General features: G+C 34.5%; 3 protein-coding genes across 4 annotated transcripts; all 3 read right to left on the bottom strand.

Annotated features, from left to right (window-relative positions):
• Positions 1-913: 913 nt before the first annotated feature.
• Positions 914-2,587, bottom strand: LOC107760296 (uncharacterized). Its single transcript, XM_016578325.2, has 3 exons — positions 2,409-2,587; positions 2,176-2,319; positions 914-1,503 (listed from the first exon to the last, which is right to left on the bottom strand). Exons 1-3 carry the CDS (start codon positions 2,499-2,501, stop codon positions 1,054-1,056), a joined length of 687 nt encoding a protein of 228 aa, XP_016433811.1. The 5' UTR covers positions 2,502-2,587; the 3' UTR covers positions 914-1,053.
• A 1,294-nt stretch (positions 2,588-3,881) lies between these two features.
• Positions 3,882-12,496, bottom strand: LOC107760294 (topless-related protein 1). Of its 2 annotated transcripts, none has more exons than XM_016578321.2 (26): positions 12,378-12,496; positions 11,385-11,492; positions 11,105-11,284; positions 10,907-11,020; positions 10,653-10,811; positions 10,296-10,422; positions 10,117-10,204; positions 9,940-10,010; positions 9,661-9,811; positions 9,454-9,563; positions 9,303-9,372; positions 9,133-9,209; positions 8,926-9,021; positions 8,726-8,821; positions 8,509-8,636; positions 8,175-8,409; positions 7,754-7,906; positions 7,615-7,677; positions 7,372-7,500; positions 6,864-6,974; positions 6,514-6,693; positions 5,995-6,123; positions 5,812-5,907; positions 5,221-5,409; positions 4,939-5,105; positions 3,882-4,255 (listed from the first exon to the last, which is right to left on the bottom strand). In XM_016578321.2, the coding sequence occupies exons 2-26, from the start codon at positions 11,459-11,461 to the stop codon at positions 4,123-4,125; spliced, it is 3,129 nt and encodes a 1,042-aa protein (XP_016433807.1). In that variant the 5' UTR covers positions 11,462-11,492; positions 12,378-12,496; the 3' UTR covers positions 3,882-4,122. The 2 variants fall into 2 exon arrangements, with proteins under 2 accessions (XP_016433807.1, XP_016433808.1); XM_016578322.2 differs by lacking the exon at positions 12,378-12,496 and adding an exon at positions 12,219-12,367.
• Positions 12,497-14,123: 1,627 nt separating this feature from the next.
• On the bottom strand, positions 14,124-16,369 carry LOC107760297 (TPD1 protein homolog 1B-like). The gene is made up of 2 exons (XM_016578327.2): positions 16,239-16,369; positions 14,124-14,501 (listed from the first exon to the last, which is right to left on the bottom strand). Exons 1-2 carry the CDS (start codon positions 16,294-16,296, stop codon positions 14,191-14,193), a joined length of 369 nt encoding a protein of 122 aa, XP_016433813.1. The 5' UTR covers positions 16,297-16,369; the 3' UTR covers positions 14,124-14,190.
• Between the last annotated feature and the right edge of the window lie 776 nt (positions 16,370-17,145).

Below are 17,145 nucleotides of genomic sequence, written 5' to 3'. Positions count from 1 at the left end.
TGATGTAGACAGCCTACCCTAATGCAAGTATTAGTAGCTGCTTCCACGGCTCGAACCCGTGATCTATACGTCGCACAAAGACAACTATACCGCTGTGTATGTTTTGAAAGGAGAAAGAAATTGTAAGATCCGCGATTGGTCGACGAGCTGGACTGGATATGTGGTCTATACTCATTTCTCATTTTTTTACATCTTATGGCGATCAACATTGTTCAATACAATGTTCCTTACAAGTACTGAAAGGTGCATCACATGGAGCAAATTGCACTTTCACATACACCTTTTCTAAGGACTGGCACAAAGCTAAAATGATCAATGTGTCTGGCTTCGTTTACTGTGCACTAGTTTTATTGGATACTTGTGACATTCCCTAATTAATATCCAGCACTAGTTTCTACTCTCTAGTTTTTGTCCTGGTCTTCCTGTCTTAATTAGAGATTCAAGGAATGGAAAATGTTATAACGAATTTACTTTGCTAGTACATTTCATGCAGCAATGTTAGATGAGAAATGTAAATTATTGTACAAAAGGATCATCAATCAATCTGCTCATTGTAACTGAACAGCAAGAGTAATTATTCAACTGCAGAGTTGCAAGCGTGTTAATACTAGGGTAGAAGAACAAGCAAGAAACATAAACAGATAATAGGATTCTTGCATCTTATGTCAAATTCAATAGCACCACAAGCGCATTAATTCCCAGAAAATTGTAGCATAATACTGTTTTCTCTATAGATTGAAGCTATGCAGCTATGCAGCTGATATAGCAAAATGCTTCGGAGTGCTTTGAAGCTCATGCAAAATCAAAGCACATGATCTACTCATGGAGCTGAATCTGTTTGATTATGCACGTCCATACTTGACACAGTTATTGATTCACACAAGTTGTGCCAAATGCCAAATTTAAGATCCAAAACAAATTACAAACACTTGCTTCATAGTATATGTTTTAACACGAATACAACCTACGCGAAATGAAGAGTCAGCGTAACATAGGTGAAAAGAGAAATATACCTGCAATCACTTCCATATCAGCCACTGTGGTAGCACATATTTAGGAAGGTAGAGGTCCATAGAAAGACTGTTTTCCACCAGAACGAAAGAGCAATCCAATGAAAATAGCAATAATCCACAGCAAGAAAGCTAGTGTCACCACATGGAATTTTTTCGAGATGAGTGTATTATACCAGTCCTTGTCTTCTGGCAATCCATAAAACTCTTCAACTAAAGTGTTAACTACAGCATCTAGAAGCTTCTTGTAACGAACATCAACATCTGTTGCATTCACCAGTTGCATTTGAGCTTCTCTTAGGTACTTCACTGCCATTTCTGCCTCAACAAAACCAATCTTCACATCACTTGATTGTGAAACTCCACTACTGCTATTCGAGCCAGTGTATTCTTTGTACTTTTCAGAAGTTAGTGTTGAAGAAAGTGAAGTCAGCTCAGCAAGAGGATCCACTGCCTCTGATGAAGGAGAAGTTTCTGGAATCAACAAGAAGTCCTGGCAGGAATAGAGGATCCGAATGTTACAATCTCAGTACTAAGAGGAATGAGTAAATTTCGCAGATATGAAAATCAATTCAAAGATCTCAAAATTGAAAACATGTATTTGCATAATCGGGATACAAATAGCTCATGAACCTACACTCTCTCTCTCACACACACACGCGCGCGCGCACACACACACACACACATATATATATATATATATATATATATATATATATATATATATATATATATATATATATATATTAATGAGAATGGAGTTCACAACCAAAACATGTAGCTACGTAGTTTCCAATATATATAAATAGAGATAAAAGGCACTTCAAATCAACGAAAATTCAAAAACTTACCCGCTAAAATCAGATTTACTTAGTGGATTCTGCTCAATCAAGTAAAAAATTTCTATTAAAACTACAATTACTGATGATAATGCATTGCATATACATACACACGCTCATATACAGAGACATTCTAATTAGAGGCATATTCTGAATAAAAATCACTTGAAATCCCGAAAATTCAAAAAATTACAGACGAAATTGGAGTTAAGGAGTGGATTTTGCTCACTCGAACTACAAAAACTTCTATGAGAACTACAATTACTGATGAAAATGCAGATATATATAGCTAGAATTTGATAAAGTAAGACGCGTTTCGGAATTACCTCAGCAGCAGATTCAGTGAGTAGATTAATATCATCGGTAGTAGCAGAGGAAATCGGAGAGCTACCGATCGATTCCTTGGGCGATAATTCAGAAAGTGCGGCACCTTGCGATTCAAACGCAGAATTCAAGCTTTTCTTAACATTCTGCATACAGATAAGATGAACAATATTACAAGAGAAAACAACGAATTACATTTGATTGTTCACTGAAGCAAAAAGCTTAGATCATATACTTTGAGAGGCTTCTTAGTTTGATCGGAAATGGATTTGGAACGGCGATTTCCGTGCTCCTTCAATGGCGTTTGAAGATGATGATGCTCTCTCATCGCGTTCTCTGTTTTTTGGTGTGCTATTGTTGGCGCCAAATGCTTTAGCTTTGGAATTTCAAATGAAGGAAAATGAAGCTTTGGTTAATTTTATATTTAAAGGAACTTCTATGGAAGGGAAGAGAAAATGATGGGAAATTACATCATTTTTTTTCCCCGACGATTTTCTAACACATTCGCGATATTTTAATTATAGAAAAATTACTGACTTAGGGTGTATTTTTGAAAATTGTAAATTGTTTAAGGAAAATTACATGAATTAGTCTACTATGAGTCTACCACAATTTATTTTGTTAATAATTACGTACATAATTAAGAACGTTATAAAAATCAAACTTTGCATCTTACTTCGATGCAAGGTCATAGTTCTACTACTGAGTTACCACTTAATTTTCATTTAACTAAATTATCACTTCTGTTAAATGCTTCGACCATCTCTTAGTTCTTAAAATTCTACATTCTTCTCTTGTATTATTTCGTCATGCTTAACTACAATAAAAGGGCCTGTTGAAAAGTTGTACCTTCACATGTAATATTAAAAAATTCTGATGCTTAATATAATCAACCGATGCTGATCGCCAAATTTATATGGAATTAATTCCTATGATTCGTATTGAGTATTGACAAGGTGGGTTGCTCTGATGGTAAGCACCCTCCACTTCCAACCAAGAGGTTGTGAGTTCGAGTCACCCCAAGAGCAAGGTGGGGAGTTCTTGGAGGGAAGGATGCCGAGGGTCATTTGGAAACAGCCTCTCTACCCCAGGGTAGGGGTAAGGTCTGCGTACACACTACCCTCCCCAGACCCCACTAGTGGGATTATACTGGGTTGTTGTTGTTGTTGTTGTTGTTGTCATATCGAACTACTCCTCTGTACTTTTTGCAAATTATATCTGGTAAAAACTTACCCGTACACAGATTTACTCCAAATTATACTAATTTTCTATGGTTAAGTCATAACTTAAGGTGAAAACATGTATTAATTAACTAAGATTTAGTGATAGAAGTGTAAGTAAAAACATATGTCATGTATTTATTGGTTAGTATAAATGCCGGAAAGTTTTTACCGGTACAACTTTCACCACCCAAGATAAAGGAGGAGGCTAGTTACAGGTTGATATCTAGCATAAAAATAGTCAAACGGAGAAACGAAGAGGATTCATATAACTACCCAACTAGTTCGGAATTGGTTCATTATATTGTTGAACATTGATTGATATAGTCTCTGCCTTACACTTTTAAGTCTTAGTATCTCATTAAACTTAATTTTCCAGTGAAGCGTTTACTGCATTTCTTTTCCTGCAGAGATTTTGGCTCACCCCTTGAAAAGGGTAGGAGATTTGGTCCATTTCTACTTCTTCCTCTCCCATTTTACAGCTGTTCTTGTTCAAATTCTTCATTCATGTGACATAAACATTAACACTAGTATATATAATTAAATAAAAAAATTCCACTTTTTGCCAATATGAAAGAACTAGTAGATATTTCGCCAACAGGGAGAACCAGTTCCAAGTGATCACAATAGTTCTTCAAATGAATGAATGTTTCCCTATATTCACCAAAATCCTTTAAAATGAATCTGGAACTGCTATATTACTTAGTATAGTCATTATTGTCATCGCCTTTATGTGGGCACGAGCCATCTACCTTCAGATTCTGGAGGTTCAATAATGACTACTCCACCATCGGTTAAACCCAAAGCGAACTGGTTTGGATTTTGAGGATGAGCAGCAACCACCAGAGGGATCACATAACCACTGCATTCGAACAGTAAAAATTGACTAGTCAATACAAAAACCAGCAAAAGGGCAAGGGTAGAGGACAGGTTAAAACATGACTCTTAGGATTTGCATGTTAGTCTTTTCCTTTCTAATTTTTTTTTTTTGTGTCTGATTATACGTTCAGTGTTCGTAACACATGATTTTGTGCAAAAATAGAATACTGTTCAAAGTAAGTATAAACCAGTGAAAAAGGCAGAAGCAATGCAACTGAAATTTCTTTTTTATATTTTTTTATACTGCTTGAAACATGATTTGCTATGATTCCCGGTTGTCACATTTATCATCGAACAAAATGACCCAACCAATACAAACGACCCACCAATACAAATGTTGAGTCCAGTGGCGGAGGCTTTTCGCTAAGGGGGTTTAAAAAAGAAAAAAGTTAAAAGAGACCGTGAGACCGTGGCCAATGGGAATTGAACCAGCGACCTAACAAAGATTTTTAATCCCCTTGACCACTGGGCTATGCTTTTGGGTTATGTCTAGTGGATTCAAAATATAATATATAGAGGTACAAGCTAGATTTTGCCTACAGTATAATTTTCTGGCGAAGGGGGTCGGGTGAACCCCCTTCCGCCCCCTAAATCTGCCCCTGGTTGAGTCCTCCCAGATCCTAATGGGATATAGATTCAAATAAACTATAAAGCACATCAAATTACCTGAAATCAGAAGGGAGGAAAGTAGAAGGATCTATCTCAAATTTGGGAGAGAGATCTGAAGCAGAAAGTATCAAAACGATCCCGTCTTTCATAACGGCATATATCCACTGACAATCACAGGAGAATGTTGCATGTGAAATTCGCGCACAGAAGTTTTTGATGATCCACTGGCACATTTGACATCAAAAAGTAGTTTATTATTGTTGGTATCGACAAGAAACAGTATCTCTTTAGATCAGGGCCAGGGAGGGGCGGATGACAAGAAAGAGAGAGTGAGCAAACCTGCTTCACACATTCTAGTTTTGTTGTTTCATAGATTGCGATTTGAGTCTCATGAACGACAAGGAAATGTTCCTGATCTTGGTGAAATTGGACGAAGGTCTCTGATAGTTCTGTCGGAATCCAGTCAGCAGAGATCTGCAACATTGTACTTCGCTCTCTTTTCCAGTTTATAGAATCCCACACCACTATCTGGTAAAATAATGGGAAAACAAGTAAAGATAGTTGGTTCGTCCATATCGAGGAGTTGCTAGATGGTCCTTCGAAATGACTACCAATATATCCTACATTCTCATTTATCACAACAACAACAATTACACCTTGATCTCAAACTAGTTGTGGTTGGTTATATGAATCCTCTATATGTCCATGCTGCTTTTGGGTCCTTTTCATTCCAAAACTCATAATTTGTCTTTTAAGCCGAATTAGGGGTTCTCTGATACTAGAGGTTGACATTTACAAATCAGAATTAACTACCAAAAAGGAATGAAAATGTGCTATTAAACAGTAGAAAGTTAACTAGTGACATATAGCAAATCAATCGTCAATTGCTTATTTTCTAATGGATGACCAATAATAATGAAGGCAAAAAACCTGAGAGTCTGCTCCTGAAGAAACAAGCACAGGCTGTAGGCTAGAGAAGGCAAGTCCGCTAATCCTTTTAGAATGTCCCTCAAGCCTGATTATGACCTGCAAAATCAAATGAAAAGATCATCTTTGGCTGGTCATCACGTATTTTACACTCCCCTCAATGGAATGCGGGAGATAATATGATACCTCATCCAAACGGACATTGTAGACAACAATTGAAGAATCATCCATCCCTACAGCAATCACATTGTTATCAGACGGGTGGAAAGCAATACATGTTGCTGCAGGTTCAGGAGGCATGAAACTTTTCATTTTCTGCAGTTATCAAGCAGAAAACGGGACGGTCAATGTAGGATGAAATACATGCTTTTGAGCATTTCAAAATAAAATAAATTAGCTTCTTCCAGAGAAATCAAAGTAACTTCATGAATGCCAGCATCACGAAAGCGAAGCATAAAAGGAGAACATAGAGCAAAATTGTGGATTGAAGAAAAGCTAAATCACATGAAAGCAAAGTAGCAGCGTACACCATGTTGCCAGTTTTTATTCTTGAAAATTACCAATTCCATTCAGCAGATGGAATTACTCTAACAGTTACAGTAACTAACATGATCTGATAACTTCAGTTTTGGTGCTGAAGGCTATAAGTGACACCAAATTTAATTGGAGAGCAAGGGATATTGGGGGGGGGGGGGGTGTATTCACCTTAAACATGAGCAAATTGAACACAGAAACCATTCCTCCTGATGCTGAAATTGCATAAGAATCATTTTTGGATAAAGCTACACAAGGTGAAACTGCTTCTTTGTCACTACTAGGAAGACTGTTGGTCATCAGAGCACCGTTCCGTGGTTGCCATAGTTGAGGTTTGCATTTTGTTGTCGTCTATAGCAATAAACATGTAGGTCAGCTGACAAATGTAAAGTTATGAAAATGATGGAAACTCTACCGAAGATAATGTTAAGCTAGGAAAAGTTCTGAGAGTGGACTGGAGGAAACTAGCTAATAGTGCACAAAGGAGACATATATAAGTCATTTTGGTCAAACTCTTTTACCTGGCCACTCAAATTAGAACCACTTTTCGACCATCTCCAGAGCAGATGAATACCATCTGCAACTAAGGCCAAAAGTGCATTTCCTGCATGAGTATACATCAACCTCCATACCTGCAACCGTGGAAAGAGATTTCAATAAGAAGTTCCCTCATTTAAATGCTGATTTTTTTCACAGAACTCAAATGTTTGCAGAAGTACAAGATTTTTTTATTCTACTGGAACCTTATTATTCTAACAGAAGCAAAAAAGTAGGTTGACGTAAGATTACTGGTTTTAGGCCATAGGCAAAGTACATTCTTGGAAGAGCTTTTGGTAGAGCCATTCAGGAATTAAAACGACTTTTAGATCCTCAAACAGTTCCCGTAATTATCAGTATCTTTGGTAAGAGTGCCAAAAGATATTTTAAAAAGCCTACACACTTGTCAAGGATATTATGAGATTTTTCTTTGATCAGTCATATTATGAGATTTTAAATTTTCAAACAGTGACTTTGCACATGATTTCATACCCTATTTGTCTTCACTTCAGAGGGAAGCCTCAAAAATTGACATCGTGAAACTTGGACAACCTTAGAGATGCTCTGAGTCCCTAATATCTTGTGAGGCTCCATATTTGCCAGGTTATCTGCTACTTTTTCCTGCACAGCACTCTATCAGTTTGACAAGTCACTGCAATTGCTACCTCTATAATTTGGTTTAATAGGTTACAAAAAGGGAAAGCTGATACACAGAGATGGAGTTTCACTACTCACCGGAGGGACAGTGCGATCAGTTGAACTATTATTAGAAGGACCACCAAGGGAATAGCTTGCAAGCTGCAGAGAAGCAACAAAAACTAAGCACACTTTATTTATTTATCTTGAGGGACATTATCAAGTTTGACATGCAGACCTTTCTTATAGAATCTGATAGATATCTAGAGGCATCCGACGAAGTCTGAAGCAAAAAGCGGCCACAATCATTTGCCAAGATTTTGATCCTGTTATGATCCGCAAAGACAGCCAATAGAGTGCCTTTCTTGTTGAATCGAATATATGGACTTGCCTTGAGAAAGGATATGAGAATTTCAGACTATGACATACGTCAAATGCAAGTACAATTAAAACAAGCTAGTTGCATAAGCATGTACTTATTTCAAACTTGATACCGTCCTCCTCATTTCCTTCTTGTTTTTACTTTAAGAATTTGCACTTGAAACATTGAGTTATCTTAGTGTCAACTTCACCATAAACATAGAAAATAGAAACAAAAGGGAGAAAAGGTACATCTGCTAGGATTCTGATTAAATAATTATAGCTAGTAGGGTACATACAGGCAGGTCTCCACCAGCATCGACAACTGTCAACATTTGAGCATCATTTACATTCCAAACTTTGATTACATGGGCATCTCCAGCTACCAAATACTTATTGTTGGTGATGTCGAATGGTACAATACCCAAAGAAGATTTGCCAATTCCGGTGTAGTTCCTTTCTATGTAACCTTCAGTTTCATTCCATTCCACTATGTGCGAGTCTCTATCTTTATTCGTCCCGCACGAAAAAAGCCTACAAGCTTCAGACTAAGTTTAACTAATCCTTCCAAATAAACCAAAAACACAAAAGCAGAAAAAGAATGAGATAAGTGCAAGAGTTTGGTCAAATCACCTTTTACCATCAGCACTGTAAAGCATTCTCATGCAACAATTACCAGGAGCCTCATAAGAAACCCGTGGTCCCAAGTTGTCAAATAGCCATGCTTTTATTTCAGCATTAGTTGATGTTGAAAATATGAACTGAAGGCAGAAAATTAATCAGAATGATTTAAATACTTGATAAAAAGCAACAAATTGCAGCTTTTTGCAGTATGTAGAAATATGATTACATGAACATTTTCCTTCGCATGAGCACAAAGAGAGTAAACAGGGGCTCCATGACCTTCAAAGGTATATTGTTTAGCGCCAGTTATGGTATTCCAGACCTTCAAATAAAGCAGTTGAACATTAGCCAATTTCTCTGTCATGATTCAACTTTTTCACCATGAACACCAAATTTGAGAGTTAATTCATTCATCATGTAACAAACCTGGATCAACTTGTCCTCGCCACAGGTTACGATTAAAAGTTGGTTGTTTGGCTTAGAAAATGCAAGATCATTTACACTGCCATAATGAGCCTCAATCTGAGAAAGTAATAAAATTTCTATTAGAAACGAAGCAAACACACAGACACAAACACAAAGAAAAAGAAGCAAATGACAAACTTAAGAAGAGATGAATTCTCAGAAATCTACCTCGAGATGTTTTTCAGCATGATTGTTACTACTATCATAAAAATACAGTTGAACAATGCTTTTGGAGTATGCAACCCCTGTTCATTGGTTCCAAATTTAAAGCATTAGCAAACTGACCACCAAATTCATAATAGAAGTTCCTTTCCAGATCCAAATATATGAAGACATACCAAAGAGAGCGCCATCAGAACTCCATAGGACTCGATTGACTGAGATAAGCGGATCTTCATTTATATGTACCTGAATAATGACGGAAACCATCTTTAGTTACAGTACGAAACTGATCTTTCATTTTCAAATATCTGTTATAAACGGTCATACCAGAAACGCAGTTGAAACAGCTTCCACTTTCCAGATCGCAAATTTTCTTGAAAACAACTTTTCCTCAGAACTAACGTCCCACAGCTCTATGCCTCCGAAACTGTCTCCAACTGAAAAAAACATCGTCACTAGCAATGAGCTTCAGGATTCAGAAACTATCGCTAATATATCAGTTTGCGAACTATAAATTCCTGCTCAATGAGAAACCTATTAGAAGAGTCTGTTGAACAGGGTGAAAATCCATTGTGGTTGGAGAAGAGCCGATGTTTAAAACACGTCCGACTGCCTTGGGAAAGTCATCAGAGAGGCTAGACGATGCAGCCTGTTTCTGACAAGGAACAGCTGTGGGTAACACCTTCTGCGTGAATATAAGTAACATGGAATTCAAATGTAGTGATAGCCAACTAAACCATCAAATGAGGAAAGTGCACAATCACCTCCTTAAAATGGGGAGAATATAATAACTGTGTGTTCAAAGTACATCACCTCATTCATATTCCTTGTAGAGCTTACATCATATAAGTTACCAGAATCCTGAACAGCTTTCGATGTAGTAGCTAACAAGAACAACCAACATGAAAAAAGTCAGGTAAAACAAGCGACAGTACTGTTTAAGCAATATATAGTGCTTCAACTGCATAGTAGATTCATCGGGTTTCCTACCAGAAACCATGTCATCAGTTACAATGGAAGAATTAGAAGTTAACAGTTGTGGAAAAGCTGGTTCTGCATCCGATATGGTTTTGCTAGGCTGAGGAAGAAGAATTCAAACATTAGTGGGAAATGACTTGTGCTGATGTGGAATAATGCTTTAATATAATAAAAGCTTCCAAATAAGTTACCCTTGGCCTTTGCTCACAAGGTGTAATCGATTGATATTCAGGTCCCGGACACTTATGATCTGTGAATAGAGTTTCGATCTCTGGTTCAAGCTGAGGATTTGCACAATGCATATGCTGCCAGTTCAAGCTGTATATAATGAGATGATATAAGCTCTTTGCTAACATCCATAAAGGTATAAGTAGGAAATTAAGATATTACCGGATGCATCAGACGAATGAAAGCAAAAGCATAAAATACGCAAGTTAATTGGATTATATGCACATGGTGGAGTTTCAAATAGTAACCGCTCAGCTGAACAAGAATAAGCAGAATAACAGAAAAGAGAGAGAAGACAGAAAACAGTAAGACATTATTACCTTTGATTAATTAGACGGCGCAATCTTGACTTGCTTAATTCTGGAAAACGGAGTCTTCCCTGAAACTGGGGGTTTGATTCAATAATAAGCTTAAGTTCCTTCATCATGAGTTTCCTAGCAGATATTATGTCTCCATACTGAGCAAGCGGAGCATATTCTCTGCTCACAGAATTAATAATAATCAAGAGTTCTTGTTAGGCATCTTAATTCTACAATTCTACAGGTAATCACAAATCACAATCAGTTAATCCAACCTGAAGTCATCTAAAGTCAGAAGCTGAGCCATCTCTTTATAAAGCTCTTCATTTGACGGGGCAAACACTTTAAGATCTTTCAGAAGGATCTCTAGAGCAGTTTTACGATCTTGCCTATCACCGGAATCAATCATATACAAGATCTTTATTCTCGCAAAAATGAAAATTACATTTGATTTCTGATAATCACAAGATTACCTGTCCAGTGCCTCAAGGAACTTTTGTTTTCTAATCTCGAAATACATTTTTATAGAAAATTTGTTGTCACTGACACCAGTGAAACTTGAAAGATAATTCTCAGTCTCATCCCAATTGCCACTGAGCACGAGATCTTCAAAATGTTCCATGTCAAAGAAAAACCCTGTCTCCTGCTCTAACCTATTTCCACAATTTTACAATTCCAATAAAGAAAAAAAAACAATAAATAACTCTTATCCTGCTGCTGAATCCATTAAAAAGGCTGAAAAATAGAACTCACATGTGAGCAGTTTTCGTGAGGTTCTCCTCGTTGCAGAACTGTAATATCAAGAATATAAGGTCTTTACTGAGAGACATGGTCAACTGAGTTCTTTCTTCCCTTCAAAACCTTTCAAATATTCAGAGAGAGATCAGTAAGAAGCTCATAAATTGACATGAGTTCGTACTAGCACACTGATGAATTTTGAGTGATCAAATGACAGTTAAACTAACAACAACAAACCCATTATAGTACCACATCTGGGGTCTAGGTAGGGTAGTGTGTACGCAGACTCAAGGTAGAGAGGCGGTTTTCAATAGACGCTCGGTTCAAGACAAATGACAGTTAAACTAGATAGGTCAAAATCAAATGACCAAAAATGATACTGGATAATAAGCTGTTACTTGTTATACAAAATCAACAAGGACAACATCAACATCATGAATCAATTAATCGGTCTTTTCGCTCTTCACTCTATACTTCTGAAGTGAGTTTGGAATGTCAAGGAAAAATAAATACAAACAAAATTGGCAACTTTCCTTCTACATGAAAATTAGCACAAACAATTGGTATTCAAATTGTTTGTGGGAATATGCATGTATCTATATAGCCAGAAATATCAACTTAGAATTTAACCAAAACAAAAGATGTACTGAGAAAACAAGAGAAAAACATAGAAACGATAATTACAATAATCAAGCACTAAAAAATCGTTTATCCAATAATCCTCCCCTCTAATTCAACTCAATTCACCTCAAATCATCTCAATTGCACAAAATTCTGAAGAAAATTCAAGAAATCCGATTACTAAAATAGCAAAAGATGAAGATTGGATCAAATACAATTCAGAGTCACCTTTCACTTCTTTTCTCGATCAAATCAAATTGGAAAAATAAACACGAAACCAAACGAATTAAAAGACTCAGAAAATTTTTGGAATTGAAAAAGACTGAAGAGTGGACCACAAAGCTATTCTAGAATTGTGAAAAATATCAAAAAACTGCGCCTACCAACCTGCCTATCTATGAACCTATGCAAAAAGCCCAGCAGCACTGTGTAAAGAATGAGGAAAGTTGGCGATACGTTTTAGTTTTTTATAGTCAGAAAATGACTTGAGGTGAATAAATCACTTGACTTATTGATAAGTTGTTGCAATGAAACTTATAAGCAGAACTGCTTATCATAAGGGCAATATAACGACAAAATTTGTAGATTTTGTTTTTGTAAAGGCGTCTTTTGTTTGGGTTTGAAATAGAATTGTTTATGTTATATTGAATTATTTAAAAAGAATTGAAACTAATGTAGAAAAAGATCGAAAAATTCATGCCCCGTTTATTTAGACCAAATATGGCACGTAAATTAGGGCTTAAAATTTTGTTCATTGTTAGTGGTCTAAAAGATTAGAAGCATCGAATGTTTAGTTAAGGAAGAATTATTTTCTCTGTATTTAAAGACTTGATTCGTTGTTATTACAATCAGTATTAGAATTAGCATGGTGTATTGAAGGAAAAAAATCGGAGCAAATTGTTGATTTTAATTGTTTGAGCAGATATTAGATCTAATAATATTTGTGTCACAAAATCTCAACTGTCATTTTACTTCTCTCATCCAGGGGTGTACATGGATCAAATTGGTTCCGTTTTTATCAAAACAAAATCAAACCAACTATATCGGTTTGGATTGGTTCAGTTTTATCGTATTTTTCGGGTTCTTTTGTTTCATTAATATTGTTTCAGTCTTACTTTGTTAAAGTTATAGATAAAATTTTGATAAATGAATATAGATTTAGTAAAAATTAAAAAAACTAACAAATATTTGATCTATTAAAATATTCATTTGGGAAAATTTTCTTTGTAATACATGATAGTTTTCTTAGTCGTGATATACACTTTCAAAGTTAACTGAATTTAATAATTAAACATAAAAATCAATACGATTCCTAAATAATAATATGTTCTATTTACTTTTAAATTATCGAAATATCATTCCACATTCAAAAAAGATATAAGAATTTAATTGATCTTGACATATGAATATGGAAGAACAAAGAGATTTATGTAATTCCATAACACTTGATAAGAAATAATTCAGTAACACTTGATAAGAAAGTGATGATATAACCCATTAATTAAAGTAAATGAAAATGGATGAGCTTCATAGTTATATTAAATCCCAAATATTTCTAGACATTTTCTTAAAAATTTCTATATAAAGTCTTATATATATATGTCGGTTTGGTTTGGATTTTTTACCCAACACCAAACCAAATCAAACCAATCTTAATCGGGCTTTTAAATTAGTTTGATTTAACTTTTTGATTTGTTGCGGTTTTCCGATTCATACTATTTCAAATTAAGGAAGAATGTGTTAGTAGTTTTAGAATGCCGAATCTCATCTAAGTCATCGTCTATCATTGATTTTATACATTCTGGGATCTATACATAAGTGTAACAAAAAGAAATTGAAACTGAAATATATATTATCTATTATATCGGCCTTTTGTCTTCAGAAATCCTAATAGTTTAATTTCCTCGAAGAAAAATATAATATAAAAATACAGTTCTTACTAACCGTGTTGATTTCATATCACGCTGAGGTGAGTCCAATATATAGAATTAAATCTTAAAAAATTGTCCTTTTTATATATTCGAGCAGAAAGCACAAATCCAATTGAACTTATAAAACTCGTCCTAAATTTGCCTCTATGAGCCATACAACGATTATCAATTGAAGCATAAAAAAGAAATACTAAAGCGCCAAACGATTGAGAAGAACTAAAGAACCAAACCAAATCTTGAATTCAATTTCAATCGTTTTAATTCTACATTCAGCAAAAAGTTACAACAGAAGTTGGCCTTAGAAAAAATGGAGGATCCCAAGCATAAGAAAACTTGACAGTATCCTTTGGTTGTATAGAACTGCCATTGTTGACAATACATGTGTTGTCTCCTGTAGGCTTAAAAACAGATGGATCCACAGGTTCTGTTGTCTGAAAATCATTGCAAGACAAGAACAAGTTTTGCATAGGACAATCACAATTGTTCACTACAACAACGTTCCATTCTGGCTTTCCTTGTATTTCATTCCCACTCCTTATTGTTCCAATAGTTATATTGTTCAAGTCACAACCATAAACATCTACACAAATCAAAGAAAAAGACAAAAAATTAGATGAAATAAGGAGGAAAGAGTAAATTTTTATTTTTATTTTTGTAAAACGACTTGGATAGGTATAAGATTTTGCAACATATATAAATACTTCGAGCAGTGACAAAAGCAGGATTTTAACTAAGAGAATTTAAAAAATAAAAAAACTAAACACGCGAAGAAGCTAAGGGGATTCAACATCTAATGTATATACATGAAAAAAATTTAACCTTATATACACAACATAATTTTTGGCGAAAGGGGCTCGATTAACCCCTTTCGCATACCTAGCTCCCCCTAACTTAGAGGACAATGAGGAGGTGATCACCGAATTAATTAGCATGGGTACAAGTTTTAATGGGTATAACGTACCAAAAAAAGAAAGAAAGAGAAAGAGTTAAAAAGAAAAAAATATATTAATAATGAGCTCCATCACTTTAAAGAAATATGAATTGTATTTGTAAAGACTCAATAGTCCAATTTGTTTCATAGTACATCTTTACTATGCAGAGAAATAATGGTATTTTTGTTAGTTTTACTCAACTATTCACATTGTTTAATTTAAAACCAATAATATTTTTTTACTTTGACATATAAGACTGCTTTCGATTGAACCCTTATGTGATGCAACTCGAATTCTAGAGTTTAATTTTGACTGCAAGTTCGAACAGAAATTTATAATTCTTTTAAAATAAAATTTGCATATTTAACTACATAAAAAACACTAAGTCCTAATAATTAACAATAACTTATTTAACTCTCGAACTAATTATCACATGAATTGGGAATTTGGGAATAAAGAAGTAGTAAAAAGTAGGTCTAAACAAATTGAATCGTCCATTACAATGTTTGGCCAGTACAGCTAGGAACTAAGGCCTGCTAATACTGTTATTAAATTTATTTAATTTACTTTTCGATGCAAAAAGGGTTCAAGCTAGACCCCAGATTGCCTAAAAGGGGACAGCTGGCAATGGGAACTGAATATAAATATTTAAATGAAAGATTCTTTTTCCATAAAAGCTGATCTCATAAAGTAAAATACTTTGATATCCACTTTAAAAGAATATTCGATCTTGACCAACCCATTAATGACAATGCATAGTATTATACAAAAATATTCAAAGCAAAAGACCCACCTTGGATTATTGTTTGGGTCGATATATTCCATAACGTGAATGAAAAATTCAAGATGAAGCTAAAGAATTTACAAGAATAAAGCAAATTAATAAACCCAAATAACTGCTCACCTAATTTCTTAAACTAAAAATAACCGACATAAATAGTCTATGAATATATAATACATGTATAATATAAGTATAACTATATATAATCTGTATATACCGACTAAAAAAAAAAGTAAATTTTGCATCTGACCGGCTATTTATGTAACAATCCCTCTTTGACTGCTATTTTGACCAAACGTAAGATCCACATATTGACTACTTCTTATTCTTAATAAGAGAGGAAAGAGCAATTTTGGAATATTTCGACCGTATGAGTATTTGAGTTGTAACAATTTCAATGAAAAATCACTCTTTTTGAATCGATTCCAGAAGTTGTTTTAGAATGGAGAAGATGTTTATTAGAATTAGACAATAAAGTAGTGGTTCTACCAATCAAAAGTTATATAAAAAGAAAAAAAACTTTATGATTAAATATGCAAAACTAACTTTTAATAATAATAAGATTGAACTAGTTGTTTACATTAAAAAAGCTACAGGTTTTTACCTTTACTGAGAAGTGTAACTAGAAGGAGAGTGATAGAGAGCTTAACAATGGCTGCCATTAGTTAGGGAAAAGATCTCTTAATTTGTTGATGTTGAAACTGCCTGCTGTATTCTCTTCTGTATGCAAAATTGGAAAAGAATGAATTTTGAAAGAATCGTTCAATGTTGGCCATATTTATAATAATATGGTGCCTTTTAATTAATGTTATAATCTTATGTCATGAATAGCATGTGGTACTTGTCATGTGTGTGTACATCCGTCTATAGGTAGATTTTGGAATAATACAAATGGCAAGATTCTTTTTTGTTTTTGTGGTAGTATATAGAAATATAATGAAATTAAAGAGGTAAATATGGCAACATAATAAAGGAAAATGTCTTGTTCTGCTTTTCTAACTGAGGTTTGGACTTGTAACACATTCATGCTTTTATGGTTTCACATATATATTAAACAAATCTAAAGGAAAGTTTGTATAATTCTCCAAAAAAGTTAATATTGACAATTCAGAAAGCATTATATTCAATACGTTAAGTCGTTAACTAGTTATACTTTTATTGATGAGCGATAATTTTGCATCTTGTTTCTCTTTTAAAATTTGAAACCCATTATTTTTGTTTTTACCATTATGTCCCTTAACAAACTCTGTATTAGAGGAGAACATGTTAATATTGTCATGATATTCTCTAATTATAAATGGATCATTATCTTAAGACAAGGTCTCATCATGTATTTAAGTAATGCTTAGATGAAACTTCAGATAACGTCATGTAATTAACTCATGCCATAATTTTGGTTTTTAGCTATATTAAAAAGTTAATAAAAACAAGTTGAGATACTAATATGCTAATTAAATCTAATTAATGTCCTTTTTGCAACCATCAGATTTTGTAATTTGAACATTCGGATG

The sequence above is a fragment of the Nicotiana tabacum genome, chromosome 23 (assembly GCF_000715075.1).
Source record: "Nicotiana tabacum cultivar K326 chromosome 23, ASM71507v2, whole genome shotgun sequence".
NCBI lineage: Eukaryota > Viridiplantae > Streptophyta > Magnoliopsida > Solanales > Solanaceae > Nicotiana > Nicotiana tabacum.
Note: the sequence above shows the minus strand (reverse complement) of the source record. Positions and strands in the feature narration are given on the sequence as shown.

Bases quoted from the DNA above. Each gene is read 5' to 3' on its own strand.
- LOC107760296 (XM_016578325.2), bottom strand. From the start codon at position 2,501: ATGAGAGAGCATCATCATCTTCAAACGCCATTGAAGGAGCACGGAAAT. The intron at 2,320-2,408 runs GTATATGATCTA...ATCTGTATGCAG, and splicing joins AAACTAAGAAGCCTCTCAAA to AATGTTAAGAAAAGCTTGAA. The intron at 1,504-2,175 runs GTAATTCCGAAA...TATTCCTGCCAG, and splicing joins TCACTGAATCTGCTGCTGAG to GACTTCTTGTTGATTCCAGA.
- LOC107760297 (XM_016578327.2), bottom strand. From the start codon at position 16,296: ATGGCAGCCATTGTTAAGCTCTCTATCACTCTCCTTCTAGTTACACTT. The intron at 14,502-16,238 runs GTAAAAACCTGT...TGATTTGTGTAG, and splicing joins AGTTACACTTCTCAGTAAAG to ATGTTTATGGTTGTGACTTG.
- LOC107760294 (XM_016578321.2), bottom strand. From the start codon at position 11,461: ATGTCTCTCAGTAAAGACCTTATATTCTTGATATTACAGTTCTGCAAC. The intron at 9,373-9,453 runs GTATGACCGTTT...GTCATTATTCAG, and splicing joins CTGTTTCAACTGCGTTTCTG to GTACATATAAATGAAGATCC. The intron at 6,124-6,513 runs GTGAATACACCC...TGATAACTGCAG, and splicing joins TCAATTTGCTCATGTTTAAG to AAAATGAAAAGTTTCATGCC.